This window comes from Zea mays, chromosome 3 (assembly GCF_902167145.1).
Source record: "Zea mays cultivar B73 chromosome 3, Zm-B73-REFERENCE-NAM-5.0, whole genome shotgun sequence".
Taxonomy (NCBI): Eukaryota; Viridiplantae; Streptophyta; class Magnoliopsida; order Poales; family Poaceae; genus Zea; species Zea mays.
Genome location: NC_050098.1, coordinates 164,029,178 through 164,046,320, shown reverse-complemented (window position 1 = coordinate 164,046,320; position 17,143 = coordinate 164,029,178). Strand labels below are relative to the sequence as shown.

At 43.2% G+C, this 17,143-nt stretch overlaps 1 protein-coding gene across 1 annotated transcript; it reads right to left on the bottom strand.

Annotated features, from left to right (window-relative positions):
* Positions 1 to 2,104: 2,104 nt before the first annotated feature.
* On the bottom strand, positions 2,105 to 11,035 carry LOC100383591 (uncharacterized). Its single transcript, NM_001176239.1, has 11 exons — positions 10,321 to 11,035; positions 9,563 to 9,748; positions 9,216 to 9,431; positions 9,018 to 9,128; positions 8,551 to 8,748; positions 8,330 to 8,461; positions 7,819 to 7,875; positions 7,627 to 7,743; positions 6,451 to 6,528; positions 5,159 to 5,302; positions 2,105 to 3,601 (listed from the first exon to the last, which is right to left on the bottom strand). Exons 1-11 carry the CDS (start codon positions 10,921 to 10,923, stop codon positions 2,534 to 2,536), a joined length of 2,910 nt encoding a protein of 969 aa, NP_001169710.1. The 5' UTR covers positions 10,924 to 11,035; the 3' UTR covers positions 2,105 to 2,533.
* Between the last annotated feature and the right edge of the window lie 6,108 nt (positions 11,036 to 17,143).

Here is a 17,143-nt window from a genome sequence, read left to right as displayed (position 1 = left end):
ATACGAACGTGGACGAGCGGCTGTAAATTTGTATTTTGTTTCCTCCCGTAACTGCGCCTTTATTTACGTGAACAAAGAACACGTCTTTCCTTATCTCAAACCGGTGGAGATTTAAATGTTGCATGGTTTACGCTATCATGTTACACAGCGTTATGCAGTCGTAACCGGTAAGCACATGGAAATATTCGTTCCCGTGATTCGTGGCATAAAAGATTCTATTTATGCATGAGTTATGCACATTTATACATATATTTATGTGTGCGTATATCGCATGTCGCGTCTCAGCGGGGATACGTGCCTATCCTATGCATGGCTGACGCAAGCTGGCGTACAGGTGGCCGAACGCGACACGATCGGCGTCCTGGCTGGGGCTTCGCCCACTAACGGAAGCCCAGGGCTTCCATTACCTCTTCCCTATATATATATAACAACAGAAGATAGTAAGTATATTTTTTACCGACCACATGAATTCGACACTAAATTAACATACTCATCACTCCATCATAAATTCATAATTCACACACATGTGACATATCTATCAGTTTAAATCATGTGTATAGTCACATAGACCAAATAACACACATACATAGTTCATCAATCATCAATTTCACCCACAGTCCATAGACATCACACATACAATGTAGGACTGGGCGTTCGGTTCTTCGGTTCGGTTCGGTTCCTCGGTTCTTCAAAAACTAGAACCGAAATAGCAAGATAAAGAAACCAGAACCGACTAGTTCAGTTCTCGATTCTTCGATTCGGTTCCTCAGTTCTAACCAAACTATAACATCCACTCTAAAATTCTGAATAACGACAACTTTTGTGAGAAATTTCAGCAACATCTCCCCACAAACAACCACAAGTGCACAATGACCATAATTTCATAGATAATACATAGATGATTAGAGGTTCAACATAAGTCGATAACACAACATCCGAAGTTACAAACACATGTAACAAATTGAATCTAATACTTTTGGGTTTTTTGATTATTTCGGTTCTTTTGGTTCTTTGGAGTGCAGAACCGAAAATATCTCATTTATTTCGGTTCTCAAAAAACCAGAACCGAATTTCATAACGGTTCCTTTGGTTCGGTTAGTTCGGTTTCGGTTCTCGGTTATTTCGGTTCGGTTCCTCGGTTCCGGTTCTTTTTGCCCAGACCTAATACAATGATATACACATATTTTTGTTTTGCTAAGGTATGATATCTGGTAAGCTGACTCATTAATAGACCGAGCTAGCTCGTTAACAATTGTGGAACCGAGCCTACCACAAGCTACATGAAGGGATGTCGTTAGATCTTCATCGACCACCCTACTAAGAGTAGCAACCATCTGTTGGTCACTCTGGTTTAGTAGGAATGATCTGGTTTTTCAAAAAAATTATTGTATCTCCTTTGTAGGTTATTTTCAATATTACCCACTGCCTTTGATTTTGGGTTGTACTATAGAGACATGAACAACATTCTTTGATAGCGGATGCTTTACAACATTTGGAGCATATGGCTATAAGCCTCTTGTCCCAAACACATGGGTGGCGCTTTAGTTATAGGATTGAGAACCATTAAGAATGTGTTTGTCATGTTCTTTTCTTTTTTTTCTTTGTTGGCTTGTGTGCATCTTATGGTTGCAGAGGCCGGAAAATCAACCAGAGACCTAAAGATGATTTGTATCAAATTTTTTATGCAATGAAATTCTTTCTTATTAAAAAAACAAACGCCTGAGAAAAAAAAAGCAACAACAACGATCTCAACTAGCTAGGCAATGAACAGTACCAGCAAAGAATAGATTACCTTTTTACGAGCAAAATACTGGATACCCCATAGCCGTACTCCGCTGCAAGCAGAATTTGAATAAATCCGATAAGGAAAAAAACAAGATTGCAATTCTTCTCAACAGCTAAGAGCTAGTTTGAAAACTCTATTTTCTAAAAAAAATTATTTTTCAAAGAAAATGAACTAATTTCTCTTAAAAGAAAAACAGTGTTCCTAAACTAGTTCTGATAGTTGCAAAAAATCCGGTAACGGTTATCACTAGCTAAAACAAGGCAACGAACAAACCCTGCACCGCTGCGCACGTACCATTTTTTTTATTTCACCCAAGTTCCAGAGAATGACATCAATTGTTATATTAATCAACATATATGGGAAACTCTGAAAGCACAGATGAGCATGCCCCTCCTACATGAATGAACAAAAAGACGACGGCATACGCTTCTGGACGGACCATGGTCTTCATGTACAAATTACACATCATGTAGACACATGTACACCAGTCTCAGGACAAAATTACAAGAGCGTAAAGGAAAAAAAATACCCGCAACCATCCACAAATCTCCACAAACCACAATTGGAAGGAGATAGGTCGTGTCTTGTGACTCTCAAACAAATATTAGCCCTTGTAACCCTAAAACCCCAGCCTACGCTGATCAAACAGCGAGTTCGGCGTCGTTTCGGTGATCGAACCATGTCGGAGACGAACTCCACGTACCCAAAGAGGCCACACAGAGCATATGGTGTGCCCTACTGTCCCCTTCAGCCTAGCAAGTCCTTGAAAAGATTGGGGTTGTTCACTGTTGGTGTCACTCCTACTTGTCGTGCAGCCGCATCCTTTTGCAAGGCATCTTGGAGGCTCGGGCCCTTCATTGAAGCCACTGCAGCTGCTCCTTTGCGGGAGCCCATCGAATTAACATCACCTAGAGTGGGATCGGTGGACACACTAGTCACTCCGGTTGGTACATCATCTGAGAAGATTGACAGAAGGCCTGGTGCTTTGGAAGTGCTGGTAGCCGGAGTTCCAGAAAGCACCGGGGCAGCCGATGCTGGTCCAAGGAGCCCCTCTAGCTGTGAGAAAGGGTCAGCCGACGGTGGACTCGATGAAACAGGCTCATCACCCAGATCCAGCAGATCAGGCGGTGGTGCAGCAGGGATTACTTGCTCCTTAACAGGCTGGGCAGTCACATTAGTGGTAGCCACTTTCTCAGTTGAGGGACTGTCCTTTGCTGTCTTTCGAGAAGCTTGTGCTTTCCTATCAGCTTTAGCTGCTGCTGAACCAAAAAGTGAAGCAGCCAGCCGTTGCTTTTCTGCTGAAACTTCCGTGCCCTGCTGTCTCTTAGAACCGTATGATGACTCCCGTGGTTGCGAACTTGACCCTCCCCCATCAGAATGAGAGGCCCCATTGGGTGTTGGTTGACTAGAGATCGAGCTTGAGGGTGTAGAAGAAGAATATGTTGGCCTTCCCCATTTCTTTTGAACACCATCAAGGCGAAGTTTGACACCAAACTCACCAGAAATTGCATCACTTGGTGGTTGAGACATTGATGTTTGATTGTCTTCCTTGTAGTAGCCTGCCTCTGGAACTGGAACCAGATCAGTAGGTGGTGTGGACATGCTGGTTTGTGAAGTTGCTAGTGGCAACGAAGGTTTAGGCATCTCATAGGCCTCAAATCTAAGAGTATGGGCAGATGTTTCCTGTTGTTCTTGGCTTCTGTAGCTGCCGACACTTATAACACCAGAGCGTTCACTCTCTGGAATGTAAGGGGACGCACCATTTTCCAAGGCTTGCTGCACATAACTGTTTAGAAATGAGAGGCTTCTGTCGACCTGCAATACAAACATAAATTTACAAGATTGTTACTCTATAAAAAACAGAAGGGAACTCTACGTGCATGAAAACTCACAATAGCCACCTTTGGTCACTTGGAATCTCAACCTTTTACCATTGCAATTAAGGAGTTAAGGGATATGTGAAGACCGTGCTATGGCGTCGGCGAAAGATAAGAGGACTTGAATGTGGGCTAGGGAAAAGTTGTAGGGTTAGGCTATCTCCAGCAGCTTACCCATCATCATACCCATATTCAAACTCCACTCTTCGAACAGTAGTCTACAGTGTAGAACAGTGTTTTGAGTGACCACATGGATAAACCGTTGGACACGGTCTTAGGATTAACATCACCACTCCTATCCCAATTGGCAATTGCTATATCCCCCAGTCCAAACACCCCTCAATGAAAAAGAAACTGTGACAATAGCTTAAGGGAAGGGTCTTAGGAGAAAGATGGGACCATAGAACATTGAGCTAGAAAACGATATTTCGTTTTGGGAAAATGAACCGGTGGTTCTTAGGGCATGTTTGGTGGTGTGGCCGAGCTCCAGGTTCAAGGAATCCAAGTATTTGTAGCTCCAAGAAATCTTGGGTCTAGAGGAGGTACATCGAGCATATTTAATTTACATGGATCATTTTTCTACATTTAGGCTCCATATAAATATTTGAACCACTTTATTTTAGTCAACAAACTAAGAATTCAACCTCGATCTCAAAGTTGGAGCCGTGCCAAACAGGACTTGTTCAGGAGTATCAAGTAGGCCCCCAAATTAATAAGTCGCAGTTCTCGTTCCCCACAATAGCCAACTGGTTCATTTGAGGTCCGAATTTTCTAGTCAGTGCTGATTCTGGCTGGCCTACTGGACATTCATGCCACCCTGTTTTTTTTCACCATTATTCATATCGTGGCTAGACTACTTGACATTCATGTCACCCTGTTTTTTCATCACTCTTCATGTCATTGTTGGGACTTGGAACACACGTGGCAGCAAATAGAAAATAAAAATAGTGTGGGGCCTACATGTTAAATCCCTAGCATCATCGTCCTAATTCTACCATGTGTGGCACAAAGGCATAAATACGTTGATTAATGACATTTGGAGCTTGAGCAGCACAATTAATAAGTCTAGAGATATAGATCCTGCAATTAAGACCTAGATAACACCCGACCCAACCCCCAAAAAGAAGTTTAAGGATCATTGGTGCACTTTACCTTTCTGTTTGTCTTCCCTAACTGAAAAAAAAAGAACGATCATAAAGCTCTCCTAGCAGATTCGATTTAGCAATAACCAATTCAAACCACATAGACATACAATTCAACTTAGAGTACCTCTCTAACCAAAAGAAAACCCCTTAAACACCCTAAATAGTGTAAACTGGGCAACTAGCCTATAATCACACACTTGTAGGTCTGTACCACACATGAGAAATGTGTGTAAAATGAAATTCCTGCTCTGGTGAAACAGGAAAAGATATGCCCCAACATTCACATCTCGAAGTAAGCAAACTAGATAGTTAAATAATCAGGTTTATTTAAAAGGATGACATAACACTACCTCAATGTCTTCACAGCTTGCATCTGCGGGCATAACACTTTCAACAGCAGTTTTGTCCAAGCCTAGTAAAGCCTGTAGCTCGTATGCCCGTTGCTGCAAGTCCGTCGAATGTGAAGCTGACAATTCATCTACCAATGTTTGACACTGCAAGAAGAGAGAATATTTATAGATATTTAAAGTAGAAACTAAAAAACGCTACCAAATCCACAATAAAGTTCTGCTTTTATGAATTCATAGTATAATTATGCCTGAAGAAAGTTTATTAATGATTTCATCAGTATGGCCTCCTTACGATAGGAATTATATTTACATCATATACATGTGTGATTCCTACCTCATCTAGTGCTAAATCATGTAATTGATTAAATATACATGTGGTTCCTTGACACCAAATATAATGATAATAAATTATTTTAGTAAAGATTGTCATAAAATCATATGCAATGCAAGCACCCGAAGATATATAAAGAACTGAATACTCGTGACTGCTTTATATAACCGATCGTCCAACTTTGCAATGATTGAAACTACTGCATGTTTTTAACCAACATTCATGTCTTCAAAAATAGTAGCCCTCACGAACTCAATGAACCAAACAGGAACTAGAATAAGTTATAATCACAATTGCTCCAATAAGGGGGCAATTGTGATTATGCCCTTCTCTGACCTTGCAATTGTGATTTTACCCTTCGTTTTCCAACTTTGTGATTTTACCCCTATGTTTTGAAAATGAAGCTGCCATTTGCCCCTTCCCTTAACGCAGCTAGTGAAAAAATCAGAATGAGTGATTAAAAATTAAAAAATGAGGGGTAAAATCACAATTACAAGGTGAAAGAAGGGTATAATCACAATTAACCCTGAAATTTTCAACATTATTTTTCAGGGTTAATTGTGATTATACCCTTCTCTCACCTTGCAAATGTGATTTTACCCCTCGTTTATTTTTATCACTAATTCTGATTTTCACTAAAGGTGTTAATAGAGGGGCAAACTGCAGCTTCATTTTCAAAACAGAAGAATAAAATCACAAAGTTAGAAAACGAGGGGTAAAATCGCAATTGCAAAACTAGAGAAGATTATAATCACAATTGCTCCAATAAGAAAATGCACGCCCATGATATCAGAACTAATTTTATTTATAGTTTCACTGAGAAATATGATATTCTTTATGTGAATATGAAGACGTGTAATGAAACAGTGTGGCTTGAAACAAACTAAAGCTGATATTAAATAGATACACATAGCGACTGAAATCAGACTATGCAAAAAGAAAGTCACAGATGTTCATTTACCTCAGGCAGCAAATCGATCTTTCTTCCAAGAGTGATTTCAAACGCAAATGTCTTCAGAATTGCTGAGATCGCATATGCCTTAAATAAGACAAAATCAAATAAATAATAACACCATACGTCAATAATGGCATACAAAAGGACATACCAACAACAGCGCATAAACTTCCAAAAAAACAATCAATAATAGTCAGTGTCCAATGCATAATATACAACACTTCCACTTCTCTGGTATAAAGACACTAAATGAATTTTTTTCACATTTAAAGGAAAAACATTGTCATGTACAGTGGTGGATAACATCAATATATATTTGTATGTAGGAAAAAAACATATACTGCCTCAGTCCCAATTTTAGGTCTGGTTAAAAAACTATCTTAAGTTTGACTAAATTTATAGAAAATAGTATCAGCATGCATGATTTCAAATAGGTATACCATGAAAATATATTTCATGATAAATCTAACAGTACTTATATAAATTTAGTCAAACCTGGGATACTTTGACTTAGCACTATTCTAAAATTGCATCCTTTTTGGAACCAAGTATATGTTCTAATGTTAAATTGGGCATAGAGTTTCAACTTGGCATCGGTGGTACCTAAGTCCATAGAGTCCCACTAAATATTTGATTAATAGATCAAACTCTATACCAAGTTTCATATTATCCAACAACAATGTGCCATGTGCTATTGTGCTGTACTCGCCAAACTGCAGAAAAAGATAGCATCGCCACCAGGTATCCTATCCAATCTCGAATACCTAAAAAGTAGCATTTTAGGAGATGGAGGTGCTGCAACAAGATCTACTATCTCATCTCACATACCTATAATTTTTAAGAGATCTACCAAAAGAAGCACCCTTTCTCCTAAATAAAGGAGATAACATCTCCTCCCCTATCCCTCAAGAAATATAGCAGACAAGTTTTAGGTAATCTGCTACAGCAATATTCTCTTATATCGTAAACTGATTTTAAGGTACTCTTCTAAAATAGCTTATAGGAGATGTAATACAAGAGATCTGGTGGAGATGCTTAATCAGAAAAAACCCCAGAACTGAATGACAGAGTTCCTCAACTAGAACCTATTGTCATATTTCAGCATATAGCATGAAGGTTATAAGGAGGCCAAGGCAAATGACCAATGAAACATGAGCTACACTACAAAGTCAAAATGCATACCTTGACAGTGTCATCAGTGAGGTGGGCCTCTGCCACATCACACAACTTCCCAATAATATAAGAAGCTGAATATTTTCCATCTGCTGTTCCATATTCCCCCAAAACCCAGCATATTATCTGAACATGAAATGAATCAACATATAATATCCCGAAACTATAATCTGGAATAGATAGGACAAGGAAAACAACTACCTGCAGAAACGAAGAAGGAAGCTTTGGCTCTCCGACAATGCGGAGATATGAATCCACCTGTTTAAGCACAAAAGATGTGTTTTCTTTAGTAGAAAAAAATGTTATAACATTGGCACTGGCAGATCAAGCAGAGAAGACACGGAAAAGGAGGTTCAATTGCGGCTAAATAAAACGTTGTTTACATACTCTAGAATAAAGTTTAACGGCATTGCATGAATTGAAACATGAAAGATTTAAAATTTTCCTCGACGGTCAAGTTAAAAACCAGAAGCTATTCGCTTTGGGCCAGCTTTACATAAGTTTCCAAATTCAGCCTATCTCTGTACAGTCATTGGTAAACTAAAGTGAATTTATCAAGCTAAATTAATAAAGTCCTTTTGGTTTCGAAATTTCAAGAAAAATTGCCCATCTGGGGGGATGAAATTACGATTGAAGGTGTATTTAACTACATTAATCATTTTTTGCGTTAAGAAAGTGGCTACAATGAAACTTCGGCGCTGAGAGTACATACAGCCGATGATCTTAGCTGACTGTCAGCACCTTCATCCTCCTCTCCAAAGCCTTCAGCAATTAGCCGCATCAGATTGTGCGCCACTCTGATGTTGACAAGATCTCCGGCATGCTCAAAGACTTTGTTCATGGTCTGTAAGAAAATAGAGGAAGAAAGAGTTCAGCTCTCAAGAAGCAACAAAGGATGCTTGACAATATGTTGGACAATACTCATGTGATTACCTGGATGAACCACTGATTGCTAGGCGCAAATTGCTCTGCAAGTTCAACACAACGTGATGCAATTTCTGTCTTATAATGATGATCAGTTATGTTGATCATGTATTCAATCATCCTATCAACAATCACTTCAACATTTGTTGATTTTGTCATCTTATAAAGAAGCTCAAAGGTCTTGCGCTTCAAAGTGTCATCTGGATCCTATTCACAGGATTGCACAGTGAGTGAGAAATCGAGAGTGCTACTGACAAAACACAGTAACAAAAAATGCTAAATCGCTGATACAAAAGAAATATGTATACTTAGGTTGGACATGATAAACTGAAAAAAAAACATTCCTTGTGTTAAGTTCTGAAAGTAGAACATGACTACAATAAAATGGTTGACTTATTTTTTTGCAGTGAGTAACATGTTACACAGAATCAATGTTTGTCATAAATTTTTAATGCTTCACATGGCACATCCCTCACCTCTAGGCAATCAATGACAGCTAGCTGGTGCTCTTCTGCAATATCTGGGTTTATTTTTATTAGCCGGCCAAGAGCATCAATACCCATGTACTTAAGATTATGACTATCACTCTGAAATCAACGAAAGGGATGATTAAGTTGGTTAGCCTCCAAAAAAGACAGCATGCCATTTTTCCATAATAAAGATCATGCGCAAACCTTCAGAAACTTTGATGTTGTTTCAGCTGCAGCCTCTAGCATCTTAGGGTTTGGGAAAATGAATGAAATACAGCATATGCATTCATACAGTATAGCATTGCCAATGTTGCTTGCAGTGTCACCTTTCCTGAATATGTCACCCAATACAGTGTACATATGCCCACTTGCTTGTTTATCGCCACTACCAAGTACAGCAAGTATCTTCAATAGTTTTATCTGCAGATGACAGACACAAAATCTAAGGCAGATAGCATGGCGACAACCGAAGACTTAAACCCATTAGAAGCATAATTTGCACTGGCAGCTTGGCAACCTAACAAATAAATAATGTCTAGTTTAACTCATGCCTGAATAAACGGTGCGGGCATTTGGTGGTAATCATAGGAAGTCGGTAGTCTCCTCTCTGCAACTTGTTTGAGGATGTTAACAAAACTAACAACCAAATCCTTGTACGAATTTGGTTCCTCCAAAATCAGGTCATAGAGGGGGCAAAGAGTTGCACCCATCACCCCTGGATCATTATCACAGAGCCTCTGCACAGAAAGAACCAACAATGTTAATAACATCACTGCTCCATGCAGAGATTAAGATAAGGAAAGTTATTCTATCTTGCAAGAATTTAAGAACCTAGGTAAAAATGTACTGTTGCAAAAAAAACATCTTTGGAAGTCCAGGCATAATCGGTCCAAAGCTACAATCTGTGCTATCTAAAATGGCATACTAAGAGAATGTTTGTTTCCTTGCAGGATTACATAATCCAGCTTATTTTATATAGATTATATAATCCTATTAGAGATGTTTGTTTACATAAATTATTAGTGGGTAAAAAGCCAACAATAATCTAAAATAAGCAACTAATGACCTGCTTATGAATTATCATAATCTAGGTACCTAGATTATATAATCCACTCCAATTGTTTGCCTCTTAACTTATTTAATCTGGATTATATAATGTAGAGGGTAAACAAACAGGGCCTAAACACCAAGGCATGTGGAAAGGGACATTTCTAAATGCATACTACCATTCATCTAGAACAGAAATGGCCGTAGGTTATAAAAACATGAATTTATCTAGAACCAAAATATGGAGGAGAAAAGTGCGGACCTTGCGGAAGTTGGAGACGAGGTGGGAGACGGAGGAGGGGGATCGCTGGTAGAACCGGTGTAGTGCCATGACGGCCTTCTTCCTCACAGCCTCCTTGGGGTGCGCGAGCAGCTCTACAACCTGGGGCAGCACGGCAGGGATGGCCTCCTCACCGATAAGGCGGCACGCGGCGGTGAGCGCTGCGCAGACGACGAGGTAATTGTCCGACCTGAGGTCCTTCTGGATGGTGTTGACCACGAGGATGACGAGGTCGTGGCGTTCGTCGAGAAAGAGCGCGACAGCGAGGTAACCGGTCCGCTTGAGCGGGAGCGACTCGTCGTGGGTCATCTTAACGGCGTGGATGTGGCCGAAGGAGGCGTCGTGGCCGAGCATCTCGGCGTAGACGAGGCGGAGGAGGAGCTCCTTCATCTTGCGGCGTGGCACGTCGGGGTCGGCGAGGCGGCGCTTGAGGTGCTCAAGCTCGCGCGCGATGATGCGGTCCTCCTCCGCCTTGGAGCGCGCCTCGCCGATGGACTTGACGAGGTCGAGGAACTCCTTGGACTGCCCCCACCCGCCCTGCGACCCCATCGCCAGCTCCCGCCCGATCGTCCGCAGCTGCTCCATTGCCGGCGCCCGCTCCGGGTTCCTCAGCGGCGTGCGCGTGTGGCTCGACCGATGCCAGCGGCGGCGGAGGCGTCCGGTTGGAGTGGAGGAGATCTGGATCGGCGAGTGGGGGACAGCCGGGGAGGTGGGTTTGCTTGGAGATCGGGATTGGGATTGGCGACGGAGGGGAGGGCCTTTTTTCCTGTTTTTTTTCTTTTCTTTTCCGTCGTTTTACTGATTTTGTTCTGTTTTGCAAGGATGTTAGCACAAGTCTGTTTTTCACTCCTCGGTTGTACGAAAATTTAAACCGTGTACTAAATTATGTTTCAAAATAATGTAAGCAGGTGTTTGGTTTCTTCAGTCATCCTCTTATATTTTAAGGCTAGTTTGAAAACCCTAATTTCCTAATGATTTTTTATTTTTCCAAGGGAAACTAGTTTATTTTTCCTTAAGAAATTAAAAATCTCATAGAAAAATGGAGTTGCCAAACTAGCCCTTAGAAAGAAACTTTAGTTCCTAAAAATTATATTTGGAAGACCTATTTTAATCACTTCGTTTAGGAGTGTTTGTTTATAAAGACTAAACTTTAGTCCCTCCATTTTATTTCATTGAATCCCTATATTACTAAATACGGAAATTAAAATTGAGTTTTAGTTCCTGTATTTGACAATTTATGAACTAAAATAGAATAAAATGGGGAACTAAAAATTTGTGCCTATAAACCAAACATTTACTTAGTATTTTAATAACTAAGGGGTGTTTGGTTTAGGGACTAATGTTTAGTCCCTCTATTTTATTTTATTTTAGTTTTAAATTGCTAAATTGAGAAACTAAAATAAAGTTTTCGTTTCTGTTTTTTGGTAATTTAGAGACTAGAATGGAATAAAATATAGGAACTAAAATTTAGTCCATATAAACCAAACACCCCTAAAAGTAACTAAACTTTAGTCACTAAGATAGAAATCAAACATCCCTAACACTTTAGTATTTAATGTTCACAAGGTAAAGAAAATGTTTATTTACTACTCTCTTTGTCTTAAATTAACATTAATTTTAGATTTAGATAATTAATAGACTCATACAATATTTAATATATACGTTTAAATTTATCACCATCTATTTAAATATAGATATAATAAATAAGAATTAAAATGAATTCTATCTTAAGACGGATGGAGTATATGTTTAGTTAGGGCTAGTTTTATAACTCCATTTTTCCAAGAGATTTTCATTTTTCCAAGGAAAAATAGTTCATCTTCCCATATGAAAATAGGAATCCCTTGGAAAAATAGAATTCTAAGGGCTAGTTTGGAAACTCTATTTTTCCAAGAGATTTCTATTTTCATAAGGGAAGATGAACTAATTTCCTTTGGTAAAATGGAAATCCCTTGGGAAAATAAGGTTTCTAAACTAGTACTAAAAATAGAAATCCCTTGGAAAATGGGGTTTCCCAAACTAGCCCTTAAATGGAAAATATACTTATATTTGTTATAAATAAACTATAGTATGTGGCGTTATTAATACTAGTCTATGTCGTGCGCACTCCGCGCGACGTAAAATACAATTCTGGATTATCAAATTGCAGATAGATATATTATATAGTAGGTACATATTGCATTTAGATGTTTGCAACATGTCGGGTATAATAATTAGAGGTACCTAGATTACACCCCTAAAAACGCTTAACCCCTAGACCACCATCAAAGCATGTTTCGAGGACGAAGTATCATAAGCCACCTTTGCCCGAGGCCCCCCTCAACTCCGCCTCACCCGAGCCTGCCCTCAGACAGGGTGTGTTCTCGGGAGAATCCTCGTGCCGGTCGAGGTCCCCTCTCCCTAGAACGGAGGTCTTCGCCTCGCCCGAGCCCACCTCGGGTGAGCTAGACAAACCCAGGGCAAGACTCGGTCGAAGTCCGCAAGAGACAACAACATTCAATGAGCATACCTACCCCACGTAGGGTTGTAGGTGTACAGGAGCAACAAGACTGTGGTCCTGTCAAGCTTCACCAACTATGATTACGCATACGACCACTATTCTCGCACGTCGTCGCCCAACTCCTGATGGGACATACAATACGAAAGGGTATAGGCTAGCCCTCGCGTGCAAAACTCTGCCTCACCCGAAGTAGAATCCGTTCTCGAGACAAACTTCGCCTCGCTCAAGCCTGGCCTCGGCTACCTGCTCCCCGCGAATCCCACAGGAGGCACTCCTACAACTATGGTGCGCACGTCTTCGAATCTCGAAACGGGCTCGGTCGTGACCATGGGCAGACTTCTGCCTCGCCCGAGCCCGGCTCTGACCTCGATATCCGCAATGGAAAGGCATCCAACGTCATTAGATACTAGAGAGCTAGCGCACTACTTAGGGGCTCTTTCCCATACTTAGTACTGTGTCAACCACTACAGTATGGGCAACCCCCTTGCTAGGGGGCTCGGGTGTGTGACCGAGCCCTTGGCCCTGGCCTCGGCTCTCAGCAGAAATCAAGCGGGCACAAGTTAACAATAAGTACAAGACCATACCGTCTATAGGGGCACGGTGACACCCTCACAATGTGCGGCCAACTCTAGTACTCCGGGCAGCCCCTCCTGTGGCTATAAATAGGATAGCCTATGGCATCAGGAAGGCACGCAAACACTTCACAGTTTTCTCCTCCACCGTGATATTAGCACCAGCCTCAATCAACCCCACAAACTTGGGATCCTTCCCTCTCCTACTCAGCTTGTATTCCCTACTGCAAACACTTAGGTGGAAGTAATATAAGTCTTATCCCCCCTCTCCTGGAAGTAGGGCCTTCTCTTGCCTAAACTAGGACAAAAGACTTATGTCATCTTGCATCACCATCCAGGTTAGGGGCACACAGCTATATTTCACTAGTTGGTTAGGTCCTCGGGTCGAGACACCGATAGTTGGTGCACCAGGTAGGGGCACGCTGCGTGCAAAGCATCAAGTTCCCATCAAAACTCTATATGGCTAGCTTCCACCACCCCTGAGGCTCGGTACGGTGATCAGGTTTGGGAGTTTAGAGTTCATGTCACTCAGCATTGAGTATGATATGGTGCTCCTCCCACTTGGTCCCCTGGTTGCACTCAGGGAGAACCAGACGTCCGTCCCCGTCCTTCTTGTCACAGGAAGCGGAGACAGAGCAATCACAACCACGTTACGGGTGGCGCCTCATGCCCCGTTGAAGCTCCTGGGCTGGCTGCTGACGCAAACTCCCTTGCGAGGGATCTGACCAACGTTAGCATCACGCCTGGAGCATCGTCGGTAGCACACATATCCCCAACACCAACTCTGTTGGCTCCTCCTCCTATGGCGTGGGGAGTATCGGCTTCACCAGCTCCCTAAGCCATGTGTTAGGTCGTGCCAGCCTCACCGTCCCTCCCACCTGCGGGTTGGGAGGTGCCGGCCTCATCGTGGCAAGACATGAAAGCTTTGTCAGGGGCTAGGGGAGAACCATCAGTGTTCAACCCTATCCCTTTTTAGCCAAGCGTCGACTCAAGTGCCTTCACCAGCATGTACGCTGGTCTTCCCTTCCCTTGGGGTGCTCAGACTCCAAGGAGGAGGATGGTCTAGGCTCTGCCCTGGACTTCTTTGGGCTTTGAGACCCTAAGGTCATGTTGTAATTTCTATTCGCCTGTAACAAACTGCTCTCCAACGACTCCGATGACTATAGCAAGGACGAGGAGGGTTACGACCCAACTCAAGAGTGCTTCAAGGTGGGCGCGAGGAGCATGATGAAGGGGACCAGCTCGGCATGCCTCGGGAGAACAACGTGCCACCCCCACACGTTAGGGAACCAATGGAGATGGGTGAGGCTCAGCCCCCCTGAGTCACATGGCCCACCTCGAGAAGCTCTACGAGTTGCACGCCAAGCTCAGAGAGGAACAACAACGAATGCAACAGCTTCGGCAGGTTCTCGATCGGGAAGCAGCCGGCAAGGCTCTTGACGAGGGAGCACGCGCAAAGGCATGCGACGTCCATTGTCACATCATGGAGGATGCCAAAGCCAAAGCCCCTTTGGCCTTTCACAGGGCTAGTTAGAACCTCACCGCAGCAGCAATATTGCTCCGTACCATGCCGGAGCCATCCACCACCGAGGGACGCCAAATCCATGGTGAGATCCGAGAACTCTTGGAGTGTGCTACGGTCCAGTAGGCCGAGAGCTCTATCTCTCAGTCTTGGGTAGAGATGTCAATGGGGAATTCCCCACCGGGTTATAGCATCCCATACCCATCCCCATCATGTTTCATCCATCCCCATACCCATCCCCATACCCATCATGGGTGCAAAACTCATCCCATACCCATCCCCATTTGGGTTTCGGGTCCCCAATGGGTCCCCATCCCCAATTAAGGGATAACTAGGTACTAACAGGTAGCACAAACAATCTAGATTTCAGACATCACCACATCGGCAAGCATTCATCCATGAACCATGATCCATTCATCCATCCATCAGAAAAGAAATAAGTACTTCGGGACTGATAGAAGAAATGGAGAAATGGAGTTTGCTCACCTTTATTGGTCACCATCTGAGTTCGTTGCCGCCTGAGAATCCATGGTCGTCATCGTCGTCTGGGCAGGGTGTAGCATATGACTGGTTTTTTTAGAGTTTTGTTTTTTTGCTAGTCTGCTAGTTGCCTTGCCGTGTTGTCTTATTGGGCTAGGACCTGGGGCCTGGTGCGCTGTCGTGCTGGGCTTGGTGGCCGGCTCAGCCTCAACTCATTCATACAAACACGACAGATGTACATGTATGAAATACCCATGGGTAATCGGGTTCGGATTGTTGCTTCCCAAACCCATACCCGTTTACCCAATGGGTGGAGATTTTGTCCCATATCCATACCCATGGGTACAATTTTTGTCCCATACCCGTACCCTAATAGGGGAATTCCCCACGGGTTGGCGGGTATCGGGTCCCCATTGACATCTCTAGTCTTGGGAGCCCGCCTAGGAGCACCAGGCGAGACCCTCTTGCTTCGATAGGGAGGCCTCAGTCCACTCCAAACCCACCAGGGGAGAAAGCACCCGTGGTACAAGATCGCCTCCTTGACAACCATCAGAACTGTGGTGTTCACGACCGCCTCGGCGGACGGCTGCACCGCAACGACCAACGACATGTCGCCCACGACTACCTCTCTCCCGAGCCACCAGGTTCATAGATCTTCAGCCAAACCATCCGTAGGGCGTCGTTCCCAGCCTCGTTCCGAGCCCCGACTGCTATGACCAAGTAATCGGGGGAGACCAAACCGGAGCTATGGCTTGCTGATTACCGGCTGGCCTGTCAGCTCAGGGGAACGAGTGATGACAACCTCATCATTCAGAAATTGCCCCTATTTCTATTGGACTCTACCTGAGCGTGGCTGGAGCATCTCCCACCTGCCTAGAACCATGACTGGGAAGACCTGATCAGGGTCTTTGAGGGGAATTTCCAGGGCACATACGTGCACCCTAGAAATTATTGGGACCTCTGAAGTTGCTGGCAGAAGTAAGATGAAACCATGTGGGAGTACATTCGTTGGTTCTCCAAGCAGCGCATCGAGCTCCCCAACATCACTAATTTCGACTGAAAGGGAAATGGGCTTAATCATTTCCTATAATCGATTTTGGTGGTTGACGTCCATCACAAACCATGTGAACTAACTAGTTTGCTAAGATGTCTTTTATCTCAGGTGCATAAGGTTCAACATAAACCAAGAAAGAAATTAAGTTGGGGACTCAAATAAATTTGGGGCAAAGACTTGTATTGGTGCTACCAAGTGGTGCGCCAAGACAGTGTCTGGTGTAAGACAGTGTCTGGTGTGCACCGGACACTGTCCGGTGCCCCAGGCCGAGCACCACTCGAATAGGCCACTCTCGGGTTTTCCAGGGGGACGCTCCGCTATAATTCACCGGATTGTCTGGTGTGCACCAAACATGGCCGGTGAGCCAACAGAGCAACGGTAACTGCGCCCAACGGTCGACTAAAAAAGGTGTACAGTGCATGGTCAGAAGTCAGAGCAGCAAGTCAAAACGCACCGGACTGTCCGGTGCAGCTACAGGACAGAATACTCCAACGGTCAATCGCTCGAAACCCCAACGACGTGCTGACGTAGCACGCACCGGACAGTGAACAGTGTCATGTCTGGTGCACCACCGGACTGTTCGGTGCGCCATCGACAGCAACAACTAGAATAGTGGTTGGGGCTATAAATACCCCCCAACCACCTCCGTTCAAGTCATCCAAGTTTTCTGAACTCAA